At 37.3% G+C, this 19,206-nt stretch overlaps 1 protein-coding gene across 1 annotated transcript in view; it reads right to left on the bottom strand.

The window, feature by feature from the left end:
* Positions 1–2,336: 2,336 nt before the first annotated feature.
* Positions 2,337–19,206, bottom strand: part of obsl1b (obscurin like cytoskeletal adaptor 1b) — a 30,822-nt gene continuing 13,952 nt past the window's right edge. Inside the window, exons 20-39 of the mRNA XM_084421610.1 lie at positions 18,679–18,954; positions 17,885–18,160; positions 17,072–17,347; positions 16,715–16,987; positions 16,234–16,509; positions 15,870–16,145; positions 15,520–15,795; positions 14,977–15,252; positions 14,610–14,879; positions 14,234–14,500; positions 13,852–14,121; positions 13,104–13,370; positions 11,819–12,085; positions 9,823–9,935; positions 9,541–9,694; positions 9,130–9,291; positions 8,911–9,015; positions 8,026–8,292; positions 3,368–3,637; positions 2,337–3,095 (exon numbers count right to left, since the gene is read on the bottom strand). Coding sequence (XP_084277736.1) covers positions 3,085–3,095; positions 3,368–3,637; positions 8,026–8,292; positions 8,911–9,015; positions 9,130–9,291; positions 9,541–9,694; positions 9,823–9,935; positions 11,819–12,085; positions 13,104–13,370; positions 13,852–14,121; positions 14,234–14,500; positions 14,610–14,879; positions 14,977–15,252; positions 15,520–15,795; positions 15,870–16,145; positions 16,234–16,509; positions 16,715–16,987; positions 17,072–17,347; positions 17,885–18,160; positions 18,679–18,954 — 4,628 coding nt within the window. The 3' untranslated portion in view covers positions 2,337–3,084. The remainder of the gene's footprint in view (positions 3,096–3,367; positions 3,638–8,025; positions 8,293–8,910; positions 9,016–9,129; positions 9,292–9,540; positions 9,695–9,822; positions 9,936–11,818; positions 12,086–13,103; positions 13,371–13,851; positions 14,122–14,233; positions 14,501–14,609; positions 14,880–14,976; positions 15,253–15,519; positions 15,796–15,869; positions 16,146–16,233; positions 16,510–16,714; positions 16,988–17,071; positions 17,348–17,884; positions 18,161–18,678; positions 18,955–19,206) is intronic.

Below are 19,206 nucleotides of genomic sequence, written 5' to 3'. Positions count from 1 at the left end.
TGTAAAGTGTTACTGATTCAGACGTCTCCTGAGTTCACTGTTGGAAAGATTAGTTGTTTTATCCATTCATTAAAATGAATCGTTCAAAGGAGTCATTAGTTCGCGAATTGGACGTGTCATGCGCGTTGTGTGATTATCCCAGCAGTTAGGACATGGACATCCAAGATTTGTGTCAACACAGAAAACATTTCATCACTGGATAGTTTTTTTTTCGTTTAATTGAAGTGTTGTTTTATGTCAGCTGAATGTCTGGGACGCTTTTCAGTGAAGATAAGGCAACAACTTATTTAGCACAATTCACACCCAGCGGTAATTGAGGAAGAAAAAAAAAAATCTCCGAATGCTCCACATGAAACTTTGGTCTTCCGACCTTTTACCACCGTGTCGATTTATTTTGATTAATATGTGCGACAGTGCGAGGGAGAGAGAGCAAGACAGCGCTTAGTTTGGAGACGGTGAAGTCTTTTTTACACTTTCGCCTGGCTCCGAAGAGAGAGAGTGTGCGCGCGCGCGACCGAGTAGCCTACTCTCTCTGCTCGTTCTTTCAGTTAAACATGCACTGTGACTCTGTCACAAGCGCAGCAGTTCATCTACATTACTCAGCGATCAAATAACACTTTGGCGGGCGCTAAAACTCATAGTCGTTTGGTCATTAATCGGACTGGTTTTGTTTCACTCATCGTAACGTAAATTTAGCTGCAGCTAAGTGCCTTTGTGCGACCCACCTTTTCTCACTGTGTGACCCACAAGTGGGTCGCGACCCACAGTTTGAAAACCACTGGTGTAGGCTATCAATGACACTAAAACAGCTAAAGCAAAATAGTAGCCTAAAAAAAGTTTACTGTGGTGTATTTAACAATATAAATATAGTATTTATTTAGCTATTTTATGTATTTTCAAAGACACACGACAAGGGCTGCCAACTCTCGCGCTGTGCATTCAGCGATCTCGCACCACACGACGTCCATTTTCTCATGCAGTGAAAAAACATCACAGAGCAAAGAGACACGGACAATGCTAAATCACTAAATGCCTCAGCTTTCATATATTTAAAGTTTTATTACGAAATTCAAACAATACATCGTTTCGGCGCTTTCAATATGGCGTGACAGATCGCTGAAGCACATCAAGTGAACAGGTGTTGTCATCTCCAGGCTACTTTTTACTAGGCTAGGCTTACTAGTTGTTACAGCGTAAAATAAACATAAATGAACATCGGAAGAAGGTATGTACAGTTAAACTCACTGAAATGTATAATGTCACATGTAATCTCTCATTGTTTCAATCGCGGATAAAACGGCAAACAATCAGCTCCACCTAAGTTAGCCTTACTGAGAAATTATAAACAATACTGTAGCTTACCATGAAGAAATGCCCTATGCAAACAATCTTTAACTAATATGAATAGCCTTAGCCTACATTTAAATAAATTAAAGTCAGTGTGAAGGTGGGATATATCACTTAAAATGATGAAGGCATAAAAACTAAGTCAACATTTTTGGGGAAATATACAGTTAACTTTTACAGAGTTAACTTTTGGCCCTCTAGCCATTAAAAAAAAAAAAAAACATGCATTTTGCAGAAGAACATTGTTTTGGTTGAGTTTCTGCTCTGCATGACTGTGGATGAATATGACCCTTCACTTTACAATGAATTCTGTTAGAGAGCTACATATGACAATCAATCAGTTCAATAAAATACCTTACTCACTTGTTGAGTAATAAAATGACTTCTCTCCATCGCTTTTACAACATTTCAAATTCTTCAGTTGTGCAGAAAAGCCATGAATCAATGCTGATTCTCGTTTTATATGGAATGCCTTGTCTGCCAAAATAAATAAATAAATAAATATACAGAGAAATATAAAAAACAAAAATAAATACATAATCAAAATAAATATACAAAGAAATGTAAAAAAGAACACACAAATACATTATTACATTCCACATTCATTTATTTTTTTCATTTATTTATTTATACATTTATATATGTATTTGTCTACAATATTTTATTTTCACATTTATTTATTTGTGGAAATAAATAAATGTATAAATAAATAAATGAAAAAAGATATACTTTTTTATAATTTATTTATACATAAGGGGAAATTTCTTATTTTGGCAGACATGGCATTCCATAAAAAGTAACCCAGGCCGGGCGCATTTTCCCCCTCTAGGAAAACACTAGGAAATGCACTGGAAGAATATAGGAACATTTGACATACCTTTTATTATAAGCTTTGTTTTCCACAAAAAGAAAGATGTATTTTTCAGGGTTGTATTGACTGTTAAAAAAAAAAAAAAAGTGACTTAACACTCCTCAAGAAAATTTGTTTTCAAATTTTATTGAAAGATCTTGATAAACAAGGGAAAGTTGCAGCACTTCATTTGGATACTTCAGTAGAAGGCAAGAACTGTGAAATAGGCTACCTTTTGAATAGAACAGAAGCAAACAACTAAAACTCTAAAAAGCTTTTCCATTTATTTGTAAATGTTTCCCTAATTCATAAAATGTCTGTATTCTTGAACTCAGTGTATTTGTTACATATGAAGTTACCGTCCCAAACCCTCTTTTGATCATCTTTGGCCCTGCACATTTTAATTACATGCCTTAACTTCACTTTAATCTGCATCCCACGAAACAAGAATAATAAAAAAACAACACAAAGGATATCTATACAAGGATATACAGTAGTACACACATTTCAATATTAAATACCAAATTACTGTGCAAGAAATTTAAGGCGTAACAACATGGGTATCTGGCCTGGTGCTGTTCATTTTATATATAGTTTTTTTTTAATAAAGCACAATTTGTTTGATCATAAATTTAGACAGCACAATATTCAAGACTTGAAGAAATTATTATGTAGACTAACAGATGTGGGGTGTAATGTGCAAAAATGGCACTAAAGGTTTTAAATAAATCTGAATTTTAAATAAATTAATTATACGCCTCTCACTTTCAAACACATAAGAATAGATATTTAATGGTTTCATAATTTCATTTGGTAGTTTTTGTATTTAAATAGTGACGTATAGATGAGTATTATGCACTGTAAGTGCATAGCCTATGTGTTGTTTCTCAGTGGTTACCTGCAAACAAGAAAAAGAAAAAAAAATCAATAAGTCAGCAGTCCTTTACCTTTACTGGACACCACTGTAAATCACATGGCCCATGCTATTACAGAGCGTCAAGTTCTTATTAAAACAAGACCAGACTCCATGTCTAAGAATAGGCATCAGAAATGTCTCCTATTTAGAGTAAAGGTAATGATAGTAGTATATATGTAAAGCATATAAACAACAATATAAACTTCAACTCTGCAACATTTAAACATGCGTATTGTCTAAAATATATGACTTACTTATGACACGCAGATGTGCAGTGCTTTTGGCTCTTTCTATGATAAAGCACACAATGCCGCACATATCTGTGGATGTTTGTTTAAGAGTGAGCCTATGAACGGTTCCCATTTTCTCCACCACAACTTTAGGACCAGGATGCAGTGTCTCCCCTTTCAGGGTCCACGTAGGGGCCTTGGCCACAGGCAGAGAGACTTCACATTCAAAGCAAGCATCTGCAGGAGCAGTTACATCTACATCCTGCAGCTCTCGCACCATCAGGACTGACTGAGCTGTTTAAACAGGGAGGAAGTGCAAAACCACATGGGCACGTGTTGTATTATCAGTTATGACTGTTATGTAATATGTTTTTTTTACCCCAATGTAGACCACAAACAGTCGTTTTCTCATTATAATCATATAGACAACAATTACCTGAAAGTTTGTAATTGCTATAATTTATAGCAATTAAACACTTTCAGGTAATTGTTGTCTGTATATGTAGACCTATTTAATAATGAAACGTCTCCACTGTGTTGTGGTATTACAGCCAGCGTACTGTAGCCTACTGTATGTGTAAAAGGGAGACATCGCCATCTGCCGGCTATTGTAGTAAGTGCAGTGGAAATTTGTACAGGTTGCTGACGACGGTAAGTTGGACGCCCAGAGCGGAAATTTGTTCGTTAAAAGTAGTTCCAAAGGCAAATTGCTTAAGCAATTTTGCTAGGAACATGTTGAGAAGCATTTGTCATTTGAATAATAGCAAATATTAAGACAACGCGGTAATTTCTCACGAGACTATGCGTTGCGTCAGATGGTTTCGTGACTGATTCATTTTGGTGGCAAGAAACTACTTTGATTTTCATTTAGAACATCCCCCCCTAATAGGGAAGTGATTGACTGACTGACTGACCGACTAACTGATTGATTGAAGTTAACACAACGTTTAGAAAGACTTCTTTACTGTCCTAATTTTTCTTATGGGTATTTCCCAGAATTCGGGCCTATTTCTGTCAACAGGGTGTAATTCTATTAAAAACGAATTAAATATAATACATTTTAGCACCACTAATTAGTATAAACAAAAACAAGCCTAGACTTTTTTTATGGCTTCTCTTATAATGATTTTAACACATTTTATTGGTGTTTTGTGGTATATTATTTGTGTTTTGGTGTTGCCCGGCACCAGAGTTTTCCCATGCCATGCCATATCTCAAACATTATTTATCACAAATTCATTAAAAAAAAAACCTGCATATGAATTAAATGTTACCTAAACTAATAAACTACATGCACAGATTAAGCATATATATGCATTTTGTTCTTTATTTTGCTTAATTTCTACCTGTCCCATGGTTTAGCCGTCATTACCAACACACTCTGCATAAAGGCACTTTCCTACTTTTTTTTTTCTCCATCAAAAGTTTATTTGGTAGCCATGGTAACCTAATATCATAGTGGAGCACATGGATTTCAAGCTGCAAGCCTTGATGTCCAGAAAAGTTAAGTAAATCTACTCTTTATTCTTTGTGTTGGGCATGTACACTTATTATGTGTCATTACCATATGTGTTGTATTTCTGTATTTTTAAACATTTTTGGATTATTTTTATCACTTTAATAGTTAAAATGGTGTTCATTACATGTAGAAAGCTAGCTACACTTGCTTAGTCATCATCTTTGCTAGTAAGGCTAGTTTTTTGACAAAAATGTCATTACCAGCACAGTCATACCAGCACATTACAGCTTGTGCTGGTAATGACAGGTTGTGGTGGTGATGACGGCAGATACATTAAACATACTGTTCTTTAAAGAATTTATGTTGAATACGTTATCTTAAATGAATTAATATACATTTACCAATCAAAAGTCACTATATTTTAAATGAAGTAATGCATTTGATTTTAAAATACTAAATTAATTCATTATAATTGTTGTGTTTAGGTGTGACATGGCTCCAAAAGCAGCTGCCCAAAGGTCCAAATCATACAGAAAATGTCTAAAAAATAATCCTGAGGAATATGCACAGTATCTGCAGAGTGAGAAAGAGAGATATCGTAGAAGAAGAGAAACAGGAAAATTGAAATCTGTTTCCCTATTGAGCACGCGAGAACACAGATATGAAAAAAAGCTAACCAATTAGTCAAATTTGGAATTTTAATTTTCAAAATTGCAGCAACCCAATTTGGCCCTTAATCTGAGAAATGCTCATATATTAGACATTAGCAAGTAGCCTAGAATATCAAGGTATTGTTGATATAGCCTAAGTAGGGAATGGATGCACTGAATTTGAAATTCTGTCAAATAATAAAACAAATACGTTTAAGAAAAAATTAACTTAAACCGCAAAAATAGTTTATCCCCCGGTTTCACAGAATAGGCTTAAAGGAATTGATTTTCGTAGTGTGGAAAAAATACTATGGAAGTCAATGGGGCCCTTCAACTGTTTTGTTACTGACATTCATCAAAATATCTTCTTTTGTGTTCAGCAGAAGAATTTAAATATATATATATATATATATATTTTTTTTTAAATAAGTAATGTTTATAAAAGCTACTTAAATGTCCTAACTGAACAAAGGCCTAATCCTGCTTTCATCTAAGCCCTGTCTGTGAAACCAGGCCTATATAAATCAGGGATGTCCAATCCTGCTCCTGGAGGGTCACTGTCCTGCAAAGTTTAGCTCCTCCAACCCCAATTAAACACATCTGAACCAGCTAATCAAGGTCTTACTAGGAACTTCCAGGCAGGTGTGTTGAAGCAAGTTGGAGTTAAACTCTGCAGGACAGTGGCCAGTTTGGACACCCTTGCTATAAGTGAATTTTGGCTTCAAGTCAACATTATAATGTTGACTAATATATAAGATGGATAAATATTTGTTTGGAAATATTTGCCATTACCATTCCATATCCATCCATATCCCTTATTTAAATATATTCTAACTTTTAAATAACGTTCCACTCGCATTAAGAAATTTGTACATTCCCACAATCATGATGTAATGTTAAAAACATTTGTAAGATGGATAAATATTTGTTTTGAAATATTTGCCATTACCATTCCATATCAATGTTTCTAATCACATTAAAGTCCCCCTGTGGTGAAATGAAGTTATATGCGGTTTGAAATCGCCGGTGTTCTTACATCACAAACTACCTTGTAAACAATCACGTCAACGTGCTGACGGGCTTTAGCATATCATTATGACCACTGAACCATGGGGAGTCTCAAGAGAAGCCAGGTTATCCCAGTATATTTTTCTGTTGATATGAAAAATTGGGCACCTTTAGCAATATAGCATGTGAATTATGTACTGTACATGATGTATATTACGATGTTATGATGATTCTGAACTATATGCGTTTGTTCAAAGCATTTCTATGGATACTGATTTTTAGAAGGCAGCTGTCTGACTCTGAGATGGCGAACGGGAACATGGTTTGAGCAGAGAATGTCTAATAAGGTGAGAAGTTTCACTCTCAGTACACTTCCGGCTTCTGAAATGGTTGCAGTTCCACTTTGATTCCATATGAGGGCGCTCACAGGACGAGTGCAGGATGAATGGAGGTCTATGGCATTATACCCATCAAAATCCACTTTTCTCAGGATATAATTTTTTGTCAAGTAATTCGAATATTGTATTCGAAAGGAGATGCAAAGAAAGTACACATTGCTGGGTTTTTAGAGTCACTTATTTGCTTTAAAAAGTCTTTTTAAGTGTCAATGACGTCATACACATCGTACGACCAGAGATACTGCTTTACGGCAATCCTTCAGTCACTTTGGTGCTTTCGCGCTCTACACTTTCTTTTCTCTCGAGGCATCGACAACACAGCTGACACAGGTAAACACACGTGCTAGAAGAGTTTTTGTTTTGTTTGTTTCTGGTCCCGCTTCGGATGCCACGATGCCATCAAGCGGTATCTCTGGTCGTAATCAGTCCTTCACTGACCAATCAGCGTTCATTAGCAGAATGCTAGCGTGTTATGGGCAACAACAACTCAACCTGTAAGAAATCGAAAGGACATAAGTACTCGTTCATTCAACTTTCGATCTATAACCCATGTTGAACTTGCAAAACCTACTATCGAATCTGAGATTTCTCAATGGCAATCAGGTGAAAGAGACAAATTTAGCCGTCTAGCCCCATAGACTCCCATTCATTCTGCACTCATGGGCGATCGCCCCCAGTGGAAGTCTGGTGGAACTACAACCAAAATTCGGTACAATAGGGCTTAATAGGGAGTGGGCAGGCTCTCCGTAGACGGGCTCTGGTTTGAGTAACATTACCAACACAATATTAGCTGTTTGATTACATGTATGAGTGAGTGAAGGTGAGGCTAATTTGCATATTCATGGGTGCAAATTCATAAGTCAACACCATTACTGAGTATTTAAAAAAAATTGACTACAGGGGGACTTTTAAGATAATTGGACTTTCCCACAATCAAGATGTAATGTTTAAAAAAAGAAAGAAAAAACATACAGTTGTTTCATCCTATATTCTGCATTAGAAAGCCTTGTTATTATTAAATCTAAATAACTGTATGACTGACAACTTAAAGAACTATTGGGTTGTTTTAAAAATGATATGACAGTGCTGTCAATCATTCCAGTTCACACCCACCCGTTGTCATGCTATTCTTGTACAATTGGTTTGAAAGGACTGAATTTGCCTCACCTTCAACAGTTAGTTTTGCTGAGGATGTGTAGTTTCCAACTTGAACACTATAGGTGCCCTCATCCTCTAGCAACACCTGCTGAATCACAAGTTTTCGATAGCACCCTTCACTGCAGATCTCAAAGCGCTCTGAAGGCAGGATGACATTAGGTCCTTTATACCAGCGAATGCTGCAACGAGGATTGGTCACAGTGCAGTCCAGTATGACACGGGTTTTTTCTAGAGCTGTTTTATCCTGTAGTGGTTTCACAATGTTTGCTGGTAGTGCTGTGGAGATGAAAAGTCATAGTTTTAAGCACTTTGAGTGTGATATTGCTGTTATAATGAATAACGTTTGTGATGTAATGCGTCCAGTTATTTTATTTTTGCTCTTAAAACAGTTGTATTAAAAGTTTGGCTACAGTTAGAACCATAGACTTGGAATTGTGTAGTGAACATGGACAATCGGTGTGGTAAAAAAAAAAAAAAAAAAAACTGTGAAATGCCCCATTGCTTTTATACCAGTCATCATCACTCTTGGAACGCAACATATCCAATCAAATTAGTGAGCTATAATTAAATAATTTGTTATACAAAGAATACACATTTTCAAAACATTAGCTGAGTTAAAAAGTTAATTCTCTACAATAATTTGCACAGAATGAGAAAAAGAACCCAAAATATAGATTATAAAAAGTGCTTGGAAAAGAGGTTTCAGTTGTTGTTTTTTGTTTTTGGCTGTTGGTCATCATTGCTGCTGTCTTACTTGTCGAGACAGTGTAAATAACTGATGTCTGGTTGGCCACATTTCAAAATTGTTTGAAATGTCATAGCATCTGTGACTAGTCATCAGAGAGGGTGACAAGCTTTGGTTTTGTAGTGTGTGCTTGACTTAAACATACAGACCTTCCACCTCAAGGTTAGCCGTAGACTCAACATTCTTGGCAACAAACTTGATCTCTCCAGAGTCGTCTTCTTTAACATTGCATATGAGGAGGAAGTGCTTAGTCCCTAAGAATACATGGTTCAGAAAAGTCATGATCAGATAGTGATATAAATATTCACTGAGGTTGAGTGGTACATTTTTGGAAAAGAGCAATGTTTAGCAACGGGTGCTAGAATAACCTTCCTGACGAATCTTAATGGTGCTGGTTGGTTTGATCGTCTCTCCGTTCTTAAACCACTCTCCGGGCACATCATCCAGTGACACTTCACACATGAACACTGCATTTTGATCTTCTTGAATATCCAGATCCTCTAAGCTTTGTAGAATCTCAAGTTCCCTCTCTGTTGAAATGTTATTAAACATAAAAAGGTGTTGCGTAATTCCATGATATATGAATAATTCAGTTAAGCAGTAAGTGAAAATGCTTTCCATTTAGTTGAATTTGTCTCAGTACCAGTAGATGGTAGTGTTGTACTTTAACTGAATTATTTCAGCAGGAGGATTTAGATTGAAATAATCAGTATATCACCAGGAAAGTATACAATCTGCAGATAAATGTGATGATAATTTAACAGACTCTCTGTTATTACCATAGATTTCCACTGAACATGATGTTGTAGCTTCCCCAGCATCACACACATATAAACCAGAGTCTCCCAGCTCACACTTCAGTATCTGTAGAAATGACTTTCTTCCCATAGAGTAAATGCGATGATTTTTTCCTGGTTTAAGCTGAACTTCATTCTGAAAGTGAAAGAATTCCACTTTATTTTGTAGAAAAGAAAAATGCTACTTCAAATAATACACTTAATAAAAATAGTGCTTTTTAATCAACTGCTACAAGAGGGTGTGGGGATGTCATGTAATTTTACCTTTGTCCACTTTATGTCTACGTTGTGGCGTGACAGCTCACATTCAAGGGTTACACCAGATCCCTCTGGTTGCCTGATATCCTCAAGCTTTTTCAATACTGATACTGGGATTTCTGGAGAAGCAAAGTCTTGTCAGCCTATGTAAAAACATTAGCCTACTTTTGACATACACAGTTAATTAGGTAAAAGAGAAACGCTATTGTTACGGTGCGTGTCAAAGCTTTTTCAATTCATTCCTATAGAAGTTGAGCCACACATTTGCACAGTGAATTGTGGGATTGACAGCGGACCAGGGAAAGCGCTGAGAGCGTCAAAAGTTTGGGTAGTTCTTGACTTAATGCAAATATCAAGTGAAAAGCGTGGGAGGCAGCCAATCGCTGTGAAGTATAGTGACCTCTGTCTAGAGCATTTAGAAATAAGCAGATTGTGCAGGAATTTATGCTGGATTTAGTGCGTAAATCATTGTTTACTCATTTGACCCTGCATTTGTTATGTTAAATATTGCAGTTTGCAGGCTTTCATTATTATTATACTGGCAACATATATTTACTTAATTTGGAAACAGATTAAAGATACTTGCTAAGACACACCCCTAAGCGGAGGTATTTTAGCATTGTCAGCGACACTCTGAGCAGAGTTTTGCCTATGTAATGAACATTCACTGTTAGACTTCATTTGACAACGATCAGCAGCCTATTGACGGAAAACCATTTTGATCACATTTGAAAGGCTAAACATTTTTTTATTATTATTATTTACCTCTGGGTTGCCCTTGTTTGACTTTTGAGATCACATAGTCAACTGTGTACATGTCAATCTGTCTAGTACAACAGGAGCTTATCATTTAACCATACCTCGGCTTTGTGCTTAGAGGACTTTGAGAAGAGTCCTTTGTTGTAGTGGCATTTACATGTTATTGTCATCCTCAATGACAGCTCTGTGACTCCAAAGGATAAGCCCTATTGAGTGACTTGGCATAGAAGTGAGTACCTTACACCAGCACCTTATGCTTGTGAATGTTTGAAATGTTTCGGTAGCTGGAGTCTGATCATGTGATCCATATCTTTTTATATGTGTAACCTGACACATGGTAAGAGCAGTAGCAAAAATGTCTGTCCATGCCATTGTACTGTCATCAGCATCAGAAATTTAACCAGTTTGATGAATTACATCATTGCCCTGGACCCTCTTACCTCTCACGACTAAGTTAATAATGGCCAGATAAGTAAATCTGAGTATTTGCATGACCTTTATGGTTAATTTAGCGATTTGCTTTGGCTATGTCTTTTAGCTCATTTTGGATGTCTGTTACGTTGAGGGAGTAGTCTGTGCTTTTTAGTCAGTTGGAAAACACTGACTTTGTTGTGCTCAGGTTAGCTGATGTGTTTTTTGGGGTAGTGTGTTGGAGAGAAGATGTGTGGTTGAAGGGATTTTTTTTTTTAGTGGCTAAATCGGAATGTAATGGCTGAATCACTTACAGCATCTTTAAAGGTGATCTGTGAAATTTCTGCACCACTAGTTCTAACTCTTCTCAGGTTTTCTGTAACTTGTCAAACTAGGAGTTGTCATGCCCCAAACTTATGTGAATGGTTGAGCCAGTAGTTGACGTTTCAGGCAGCTCAAATAAACGAAGTCATGTTTTAAAGGTGCCACACAGCCACAGTGTTTTCACTTGAAACTGGATTAGGATTATATTTTAACAGTGAATCCCACATGAGTATTTTCATAAAATTTTATAGTTAAAGTAAGTCTTAAATCCTTGAAGAATATAAATATTCTTGAGATATTAAGACTTGTTTTCAGAGAATGTGTCTTTAACACAAGTGTATTTTGCCTTACTGCACTGACAGATTTTTATGTTTGTTTTAAAAGTGTGAAAAAAGGACTTTTGAATGTTTTTAAACAAAATTAAAAACCCATTAAATCTGCATTTTTTGTTGGCAAAATTGTCACATTTAAGTCTCTACTATAAAAACAGTTTTAATTTGCACAGTACCTTTAACATCCAATCTTGCTAATGATCTGATATTCTCAACAGAGAATATGTAGGTGCCAGTGTCATCCAAGGTCAGGTTGGAGATGGTAAGGCTGTGTACCCGTCCTTTTGCAGTCATACGCCAGTGGTTGTTGTTTTTGAGTGCGTGCCCATCCTTCTGCCATACACCGTCCACATTGCTATGTGACAGCTCCACCTCAAAAGAAGCTGTCTCTCGTTCGTAAGTCTGGATCTCAGTTAGACCTTTCCGAATCTTGATTTTTCGTGCTGCATGGACAAGCACAGGTTGTCAAAGACAAGAAAAGTATAGTTCAATGGTGATGCAGTTAGAAATCAGTGAAGTGTGTGAAAAAGAAAGAAAGAGAGAGATAAGAAGAAAGGTGAAGTTTATAAAGAGAAAGAAATAGAACAACAGTTGCTGAATTAGTTGGCTCGGTTTTGTCCGCTTGGTGTTAGCAATACACTAAATCCTGCCTTCGATCAGGGCTATGCCAATTCTTTTTTTTTAAGTATTCCAAAACAGACAGGCAGACAGGCATTCCCTGTGGAAAATGGTGGTTTATTTTAGAGAGTTGGTGACACCACCCTAGATTTTGAAGGCCAGTGCATAAATTTAGCTGCAATGAAAACAGATCCAGATTCATAGTTGGTGCCAGGAACAGCCAAAGCACAGACTTTCTCTCATCACTTGCTCATTTGTACAACACAGCTTTATCGTCTTAAGCTATCCTGAAAGGAATGTTTATCACTGGTATTTAATTGCTTGTTTGCTAAAGAGCAAATCAATTTTATCGTCAGAAGTTACGTTAAGAGATATTGAAAGCTTGTTTGGTAAGTTTGATGTAGACGGCTAATGATCAAAGGCAATGGAAATTAGTTGTGAGTGGAGACGCATGTAACTTTTATCCTCCTCTTATAGTATCTGTGTTTCAAAAGCACCTAAAAGGAATTAAAAGGTTACTCCGCCAGGACCTTTTACCAGCTCTTGATCTATTTCTCATTTGACATGCTTAATTGAATTATCATAGCTCTTCTGATCTAATGTCAATAAAGAAATCTGCTCCCCGTGCCTCAGTACGTGGTCTGCCAATCACCTGTTTGCTGCTGTCAAACCATGGAACAAGTGTCACTAAAGTAGCTGCCTCTTGCTCGCATTACTCGTGGTTACTTGATTCAGTTTGTTTAAGACGACAACATCGCAATGGGCAGTAATGAGGGACCGTCACCGTAAAGAAATGCTAACAACAGCACATAGTAAGAAAGAGACAAGCACATGCAGACTCACGTTCCACACTGAGCTTGGCTTGTGTGCGGTCATGGAGCGTTTCACAGCTGTAGGTGCCTCGGTCTGAAAGGGTGAGTTTGTGGATTGTGAGAGAATGTTTTTTTCCACTCTGCTTCAGAGTGAATTTGGACCCTGGATGTATAACCACTCCTTGTCTCATCCACTGCACCTCCGCAGTCTCAAGGCTGACCTCCACCTCAAGTGTTGCCTCAGCAAACTCCTCTGCAACCACCGGGTCCATGCTCTTTGTGAAAAGCACCTGTGCCTCTGAATACAGATCAGGGTAATTGATAAAATTTTCCCCCATAGCAGTTTTTAACACTTTATAAAGCTCTTTATAATCAAAAACCAGTGAGCAAAGCCAATAAGGACAACATTATTTCATGTGCTTGGAGTACAGCTCCTCGTTCTACATTGCTGTGTGCTGTAGTAACACTTGTCTCTGTCAGTTAAGAGTGGAATTCTAACTGGAGAAGCTGTTAAGCACAAGCCATCATAAGCACCTTTTCAACAATTCAGGCATGCCTGAAAGGGTCATTATTAAACTCAAACATGTTGACATGACTTTAAAGACCTGTGCAGAACCTTAAAAGAAAATACCCCTCTCTACACTCCAAATACCATTTTGTAGAAATGTACCTATTAGTTAATTTCTCACTTAATATGTTGATAAAAAAGAAAAAAGAAAAAAAAAAGTTCATTAGTCAAATATTCTGTCAAAATGAAATACTGAGAGATGATATTCTACCTTGGACCTGAAGGATAGCTCTGGAAATCACACCTTCAGCCTTAGCTGTCAACTTGCAGCTATCTGAGACTTGGCAGTTGTTGATATGCAGCATATGGCATAATCCATTACTTGAGATGTTGAACTTATGATTCGATGAAATTGGCTGGTCATTCCTAAACCAGGCCAACTTCACATCCTCTGGAGACACCACACACTTAAATGTTGTGTCTTCTCCTTCCATCACAGTTATGTTGTGTAGCTCCGCAATAAACTCCACAATGCGAGGAACTTGGGAAAAGAATAGAAGGAAGTTGGCACTAAAGTAATGTGTGATTTGTTCGTGATTTCAGGTTAAACTTTATGCAGATGCACATGAATCCTTTGGTAGAATTTTACTTACTATTGACCACTACAGCAGCTGATGTCCTTTCATCTTTGGATTCACAAGCATATTCTCCTGCATCATCTTCTGTGACGTTATGTATAGTCAGGCTTCTCACTCGACCATCAGCTCTGATTGTAAAATGTCTGTTTGGCGCAATCTCTTGGCTGTCCTTAAGCCACTGAACATCTCCTTTTGACTTGTACAGTTCACATTTTAAAACCACATCCCTACCTTTGAGTCCCACTATGTTTTCCAGTGGTTTGGAGAATTTCACTTTCATTGCTGATTACGAAACAGTAAAGACAACATTTTACTGCACACCTTTACAAGCAATTAATTATTAGTACATATAACAATTTGTAGAAATGTATGGTTCATTCCCCAGTCTTACCTTTGACATGGACACTAAAGTGCATCTCATCGGATCCCACGTGACATGTGTACTCTCCAGTATCACATCTCTTAAGTGGGTTAATGGTGAGGTAGTGGGTGTTACCATCACTTGTTGTGTGGAAACGATCCCCTTTGATTGGATCATGACCTCTCTGCCATTTCACTGGGGCATTGACCCTGTTAACAGCGGCACGTAGTGTCACACTGTCTTCTTCATAGGCTGAAATATTTGTTCTTTCTTCTTTTTTGATGAATTTGAATGGTGTTTCTATGAAAAAGAATTGTGTTATTATTAAGTGTTTTACACGCAATGTTTCAACTGATATGAAATAAAATTTTCTTGGCTATGCTATTGGTAAATTTACCTTGAACCGTTAGCCTAGTTATCATTTTGTCATCAGTGGCATCACAGAGATACTCTCCAGAATCAGATGTCTGAAGTCCTGATATCACAAGCTTCCTCATTGTTTCTCTGCTTTCAATGTGTGTGCGTGAATCCTCTTGTAGTAAACATCCATTGCAGTACCACTGGACTATAGCATTTACTCGTGATACCTCACATTCCAGGATAAGCTCATCTCCTGTCATTAAAATGTGGTGTTCTGGCTTCTCTGAACTTCCAACAATGGACACTGGAGCCTCTGAACAAAAATAATTAGTTATTTTTTGTACACTGTCAGAAAAAAAAGCAAAACGTTTTGGAGTACAACAGCTTGTCACTGGGGCAGTACCCTCAAAGATACAGCTTTGTGCAATATATACACCTGTTGGTAGGTAGATAAAGTACAAAAGTGTACTTTTGAGGATATTGGCCCAATGACAAGATAAAGGTACAACCTTTGTACATTTTGTCTGACCATGTACATGCATGTTTTTCATTGTGTACATTGCTTTTTAACAAGTAGTACCTTCTACAGTAACATTGAAGACAACTTTATCATCTTGTGCATCACAAATGTACTCCCCTGAGTCCCTCAACTCAGCACTCAGGACAATCAGAGATCTGAATGTCCCTTCCTCTTCACAGATGAAATGCTCCTTTCCCTCAACCTTCTCATTGTCTTTAAGCCAACTGACCACCCCATTTGCTCTTGAGATCTCACATTTTAGCACAATCGCATCAGATACTACAAACTTGCGTTTCGTTTCTATGTCAGCTTTCCGCAGTATTTTCAGTGGTGGATCTGGAAGGATGAGGGTAGAATTTTAGTTGGTTGCAGTGATTGTTTTTTAAAATCTCTTTTTCCCTGAAATGTACCTTTGATTTTCACTTGGAAATCCATTACATCATCTCTGGCATCACAGACATATTGCCCTGCATCATTAAAAGCGGCAGAGTGAATGGTTAACTGTCGACTTGTGCCATCCTCTGTGATAGTAATGTTGCTGTTCTCCTCAATCTCTTCTCCATCCTTCTTCCAGCTAACTTCAGCATTTGGTCGAGACACTTCACACTCAAGGACCACAATGTCTCCAACAAGTTTCTCTACTGCATAGGTCATTTTCCTTGGCCGAATAAATCTAACTGGTGGCTCTGCACAAAGTAAGTAAGTCATTATTGACACTGAGAACTGACATTTGTTTTAAATTACGAACGATTAAATATAGGGTCTTTGACACACCCGCAATATTTACAAAGAAGGTTACTGAGTCATCAGCGGTGTCACAGACATATTCTGCAGAGTCTTTGACAGTAGGTTTTGGGATAATAAGCCTCCTATAGACACCATCAACCTCCAGAATTAGGCTGTCACTCTCCTCCACTTCAAGACCATCTCGATACCAGCGTACTGTGGCATTGGGTCTAGAGATTTCACAGCTCAGGACCATCCTCTCAGAAGTCTGTTGGCAAAGTTCCATTTGGGACTGGCTTGGAGAAACTATGCGCACTGGTGGTTCTTTAGGGGGACATGCCACAAAAGTTAACATGACATCAAAATTGACTTTATCAATGTTCTTAATGCATGTTCCTGATCTTATTGCACACAATTCATGCAATTCAAGTTTAAAAAAGTATAATCTTATCCAATTGAAAAACATCACAAACTGACATCACAAATTCCTTTTTCTTGTACATGCTATATTTAAACCTGAATTTGATACCTTTTATGTTTAGATTGAAGAATATTGAATCATCAGCTGTGTCACAGACATATTCTCCAGAGTCCTCAACACCACTGCGCAGAATTTTTAGCCGTCTATATGGACCTTCTGTCTTTAGCTTTATGTTTTCACTCTCTTGTAGTTTCTGTCCGTCCTTGAACCATGTCACCTTTCCATTTGGTCGTGAAAGTTCACAACTGAGGACAATTTCTTCAGGAACATAGCGGTCAAGGTGGACGTCTTCCTTGGGATATACAATCATCACTGGAGGTTCTGTAAAGCAAAACAAAGAAAATGGCCTTGTAAATGTGATTTTATCAGACTTTGACTGATAGGAATATAGACGCATTTACTCACCTCTTACATTAACTTTAAATATTAAGGCACTATCTCCAGCACGACAGGTATATGTTCCAGAATCGGACAGCTGAGCGGACAGGATGATCATCTTTCGTAAAGTGTTTTCTGCCTCTATGAGGACATTGTCACTAGACTTTAACTCTACTCCATCCTTGTACCATTGTGCAGTAGCATCTGACCTGGACACTTGACAGCAAAGGAGTAGATTGTCTTGTTCTACAATATTTCTGTGCAGATCATCTTCTGGTATGTAGGCAAATGTCACAGGAGGTGCTGCAATGAGAAGGAAGTGGTCATTAGTTTTTTGTTATGCTACTTTTACGTAGTCACACAAGTATGACATATTAAGCATGCAATTCAAGCACTGATGATGATTGCTTGGCCAGCCCTGTTGAACTCTTTCTCCACTCTATAAGCCAAATGAAATACAAAGAAAAAGAGAATGAAGAGTTAATGAAAGCTTTGTGAGAATGAAGTGCTATTAAGCACAGATAATAATGGTTACAAGGCATGCTTGCCCAGCGTAAGTGTTTTTTGTTGTTGTTGTTGTTTTTTAAGTAAAGAGAACCAATATGCTGGTTAAATAGCATCTAAGGATGGCAGTAGTTGGTGGAAAAATTGCAAACAAACTTGTGAAGCTTCAAACATATTCCTGCATTATGGAAATGGTTAAGGAGCCCATAAAAGCAGCAGAATGGATCTGTTGAAAGGTAGAGAAGAATGCTTTCACCCAATGGAAACTGAATTCTACTAAGTTTATGTATTTGTTAGTTATATAACAGAATACTTTGGGTAAGGTTTATATGTCACCTTTAACATCCACAAAAAATTCACTGATATCATCAGCAGTATTACAACTGTAAAACCCAGAGTGGGATACATTTGCTGATTGGATAACCAGTGTCCTCATGGTGTGCTGTGATTTGATGTAAACCCCAGATTGAGGTAGGAGCTGTAATCCATCCTTGTACCATTGGACCAGGGCTGTAGGATCAGATATCTCACATTGGAGAATGATTGGCCAGCCTGCTTCAACTGACTTGTTCTTCTCAATCTCAGGAACAGCTGAGAACATCACTGGTGGAGCTAAGAGGATTTTTGTTCAGTCAAAATTAATAGAATTACCAAAAGAAAAAGCCTTTCTAAGTTATATATCCAGATAATCGATGAGAAAAAATGAAATTAATTGATGAAAAAGATTAAAACTTACGTACGGCTAATGAATGAGACACTTTGCTGAGTCCGTGTGTATATTATGAGTTGATCTCTCGTGTTATAGTTCTGAAGCCTATTATTCTGAACATAACTTAATGAGCAGGTCTAAATTAGGTGACATCATCTATACAATATAGTAATATTGTATAGCAATAAGCGGTTTGATAGATGTTCAAAAACCTTTACAATCCTTTTTATAGCATAGTTATTTGTGTCAGCAAAAGGGGTGAGGAGATCATTGTAGGGTTTAACAAAATGGGGCTTTGATTATTTGGTTATGAATGTATTCTTTGTTAAAATCTGATAAGGGCAAACAGCATTTAGTGGATGAAGCGTTATTTGACACATTGTTAGTGGTTTTGAGAAAAAGTATGTAGACTCAAAATCACCTGCAACATCCACCTTGAATGCTATGCGATCATCCACAGCCTCACAGCTGTACACGCCTGAGTGTTTGAGCTCAGCGGAATGGATGATCATTGTCTTCATAGTGCCCTCTGATTGGATGTCAAGTCCACTGTCTTGTTGGAGTTTGACTCCATCTTTGAGCCAGGAAACTTGGGCAGTAGGGTCTGAGATTTCACATTGAAGTATAATGGGACAGCCTGCTTCAATAAACTTGTTCCTTGCAATTTCTGGGAGTGCTGAGAACCTTACAGGGTGAGCTATGAAAATGTGGAAAATGTAAATACATTTTGTTTTAGACTATCGACAAATTAATTTGTGGGAAAAAAAAGTACAAATCTGTTGAAAGACATTTAGGCAGTCTTAACCTACATAACAGATGTGTTAGTCACATGATTTGCCCAGTTATCAAGAAGTGAGAGAAGCAGAGTTTAAGTGGATGGTAAAAGATGTTACAGGAGATAATTTTTTTTCCCACAGGGAGTGATTAGAAATGTAAAGGAATATATATA

The sequence above is a fragment of the Rutilus rutilus genome, assembly GCF_951802725.1.
Source record: "Rutilus rutilus genome assembly, chromosome: 10".
Classification (NCBI taxonomy): domain Eukaryota; kingdom Metazoa; phylum Chordata; class Actinopteri; order Cypriniformes; family Leuciscidae; genus Rutilus; species Rutilus rutilus.
This window is presented reverse-complemented; position numbering and strand designations above follow the sequence as displayed.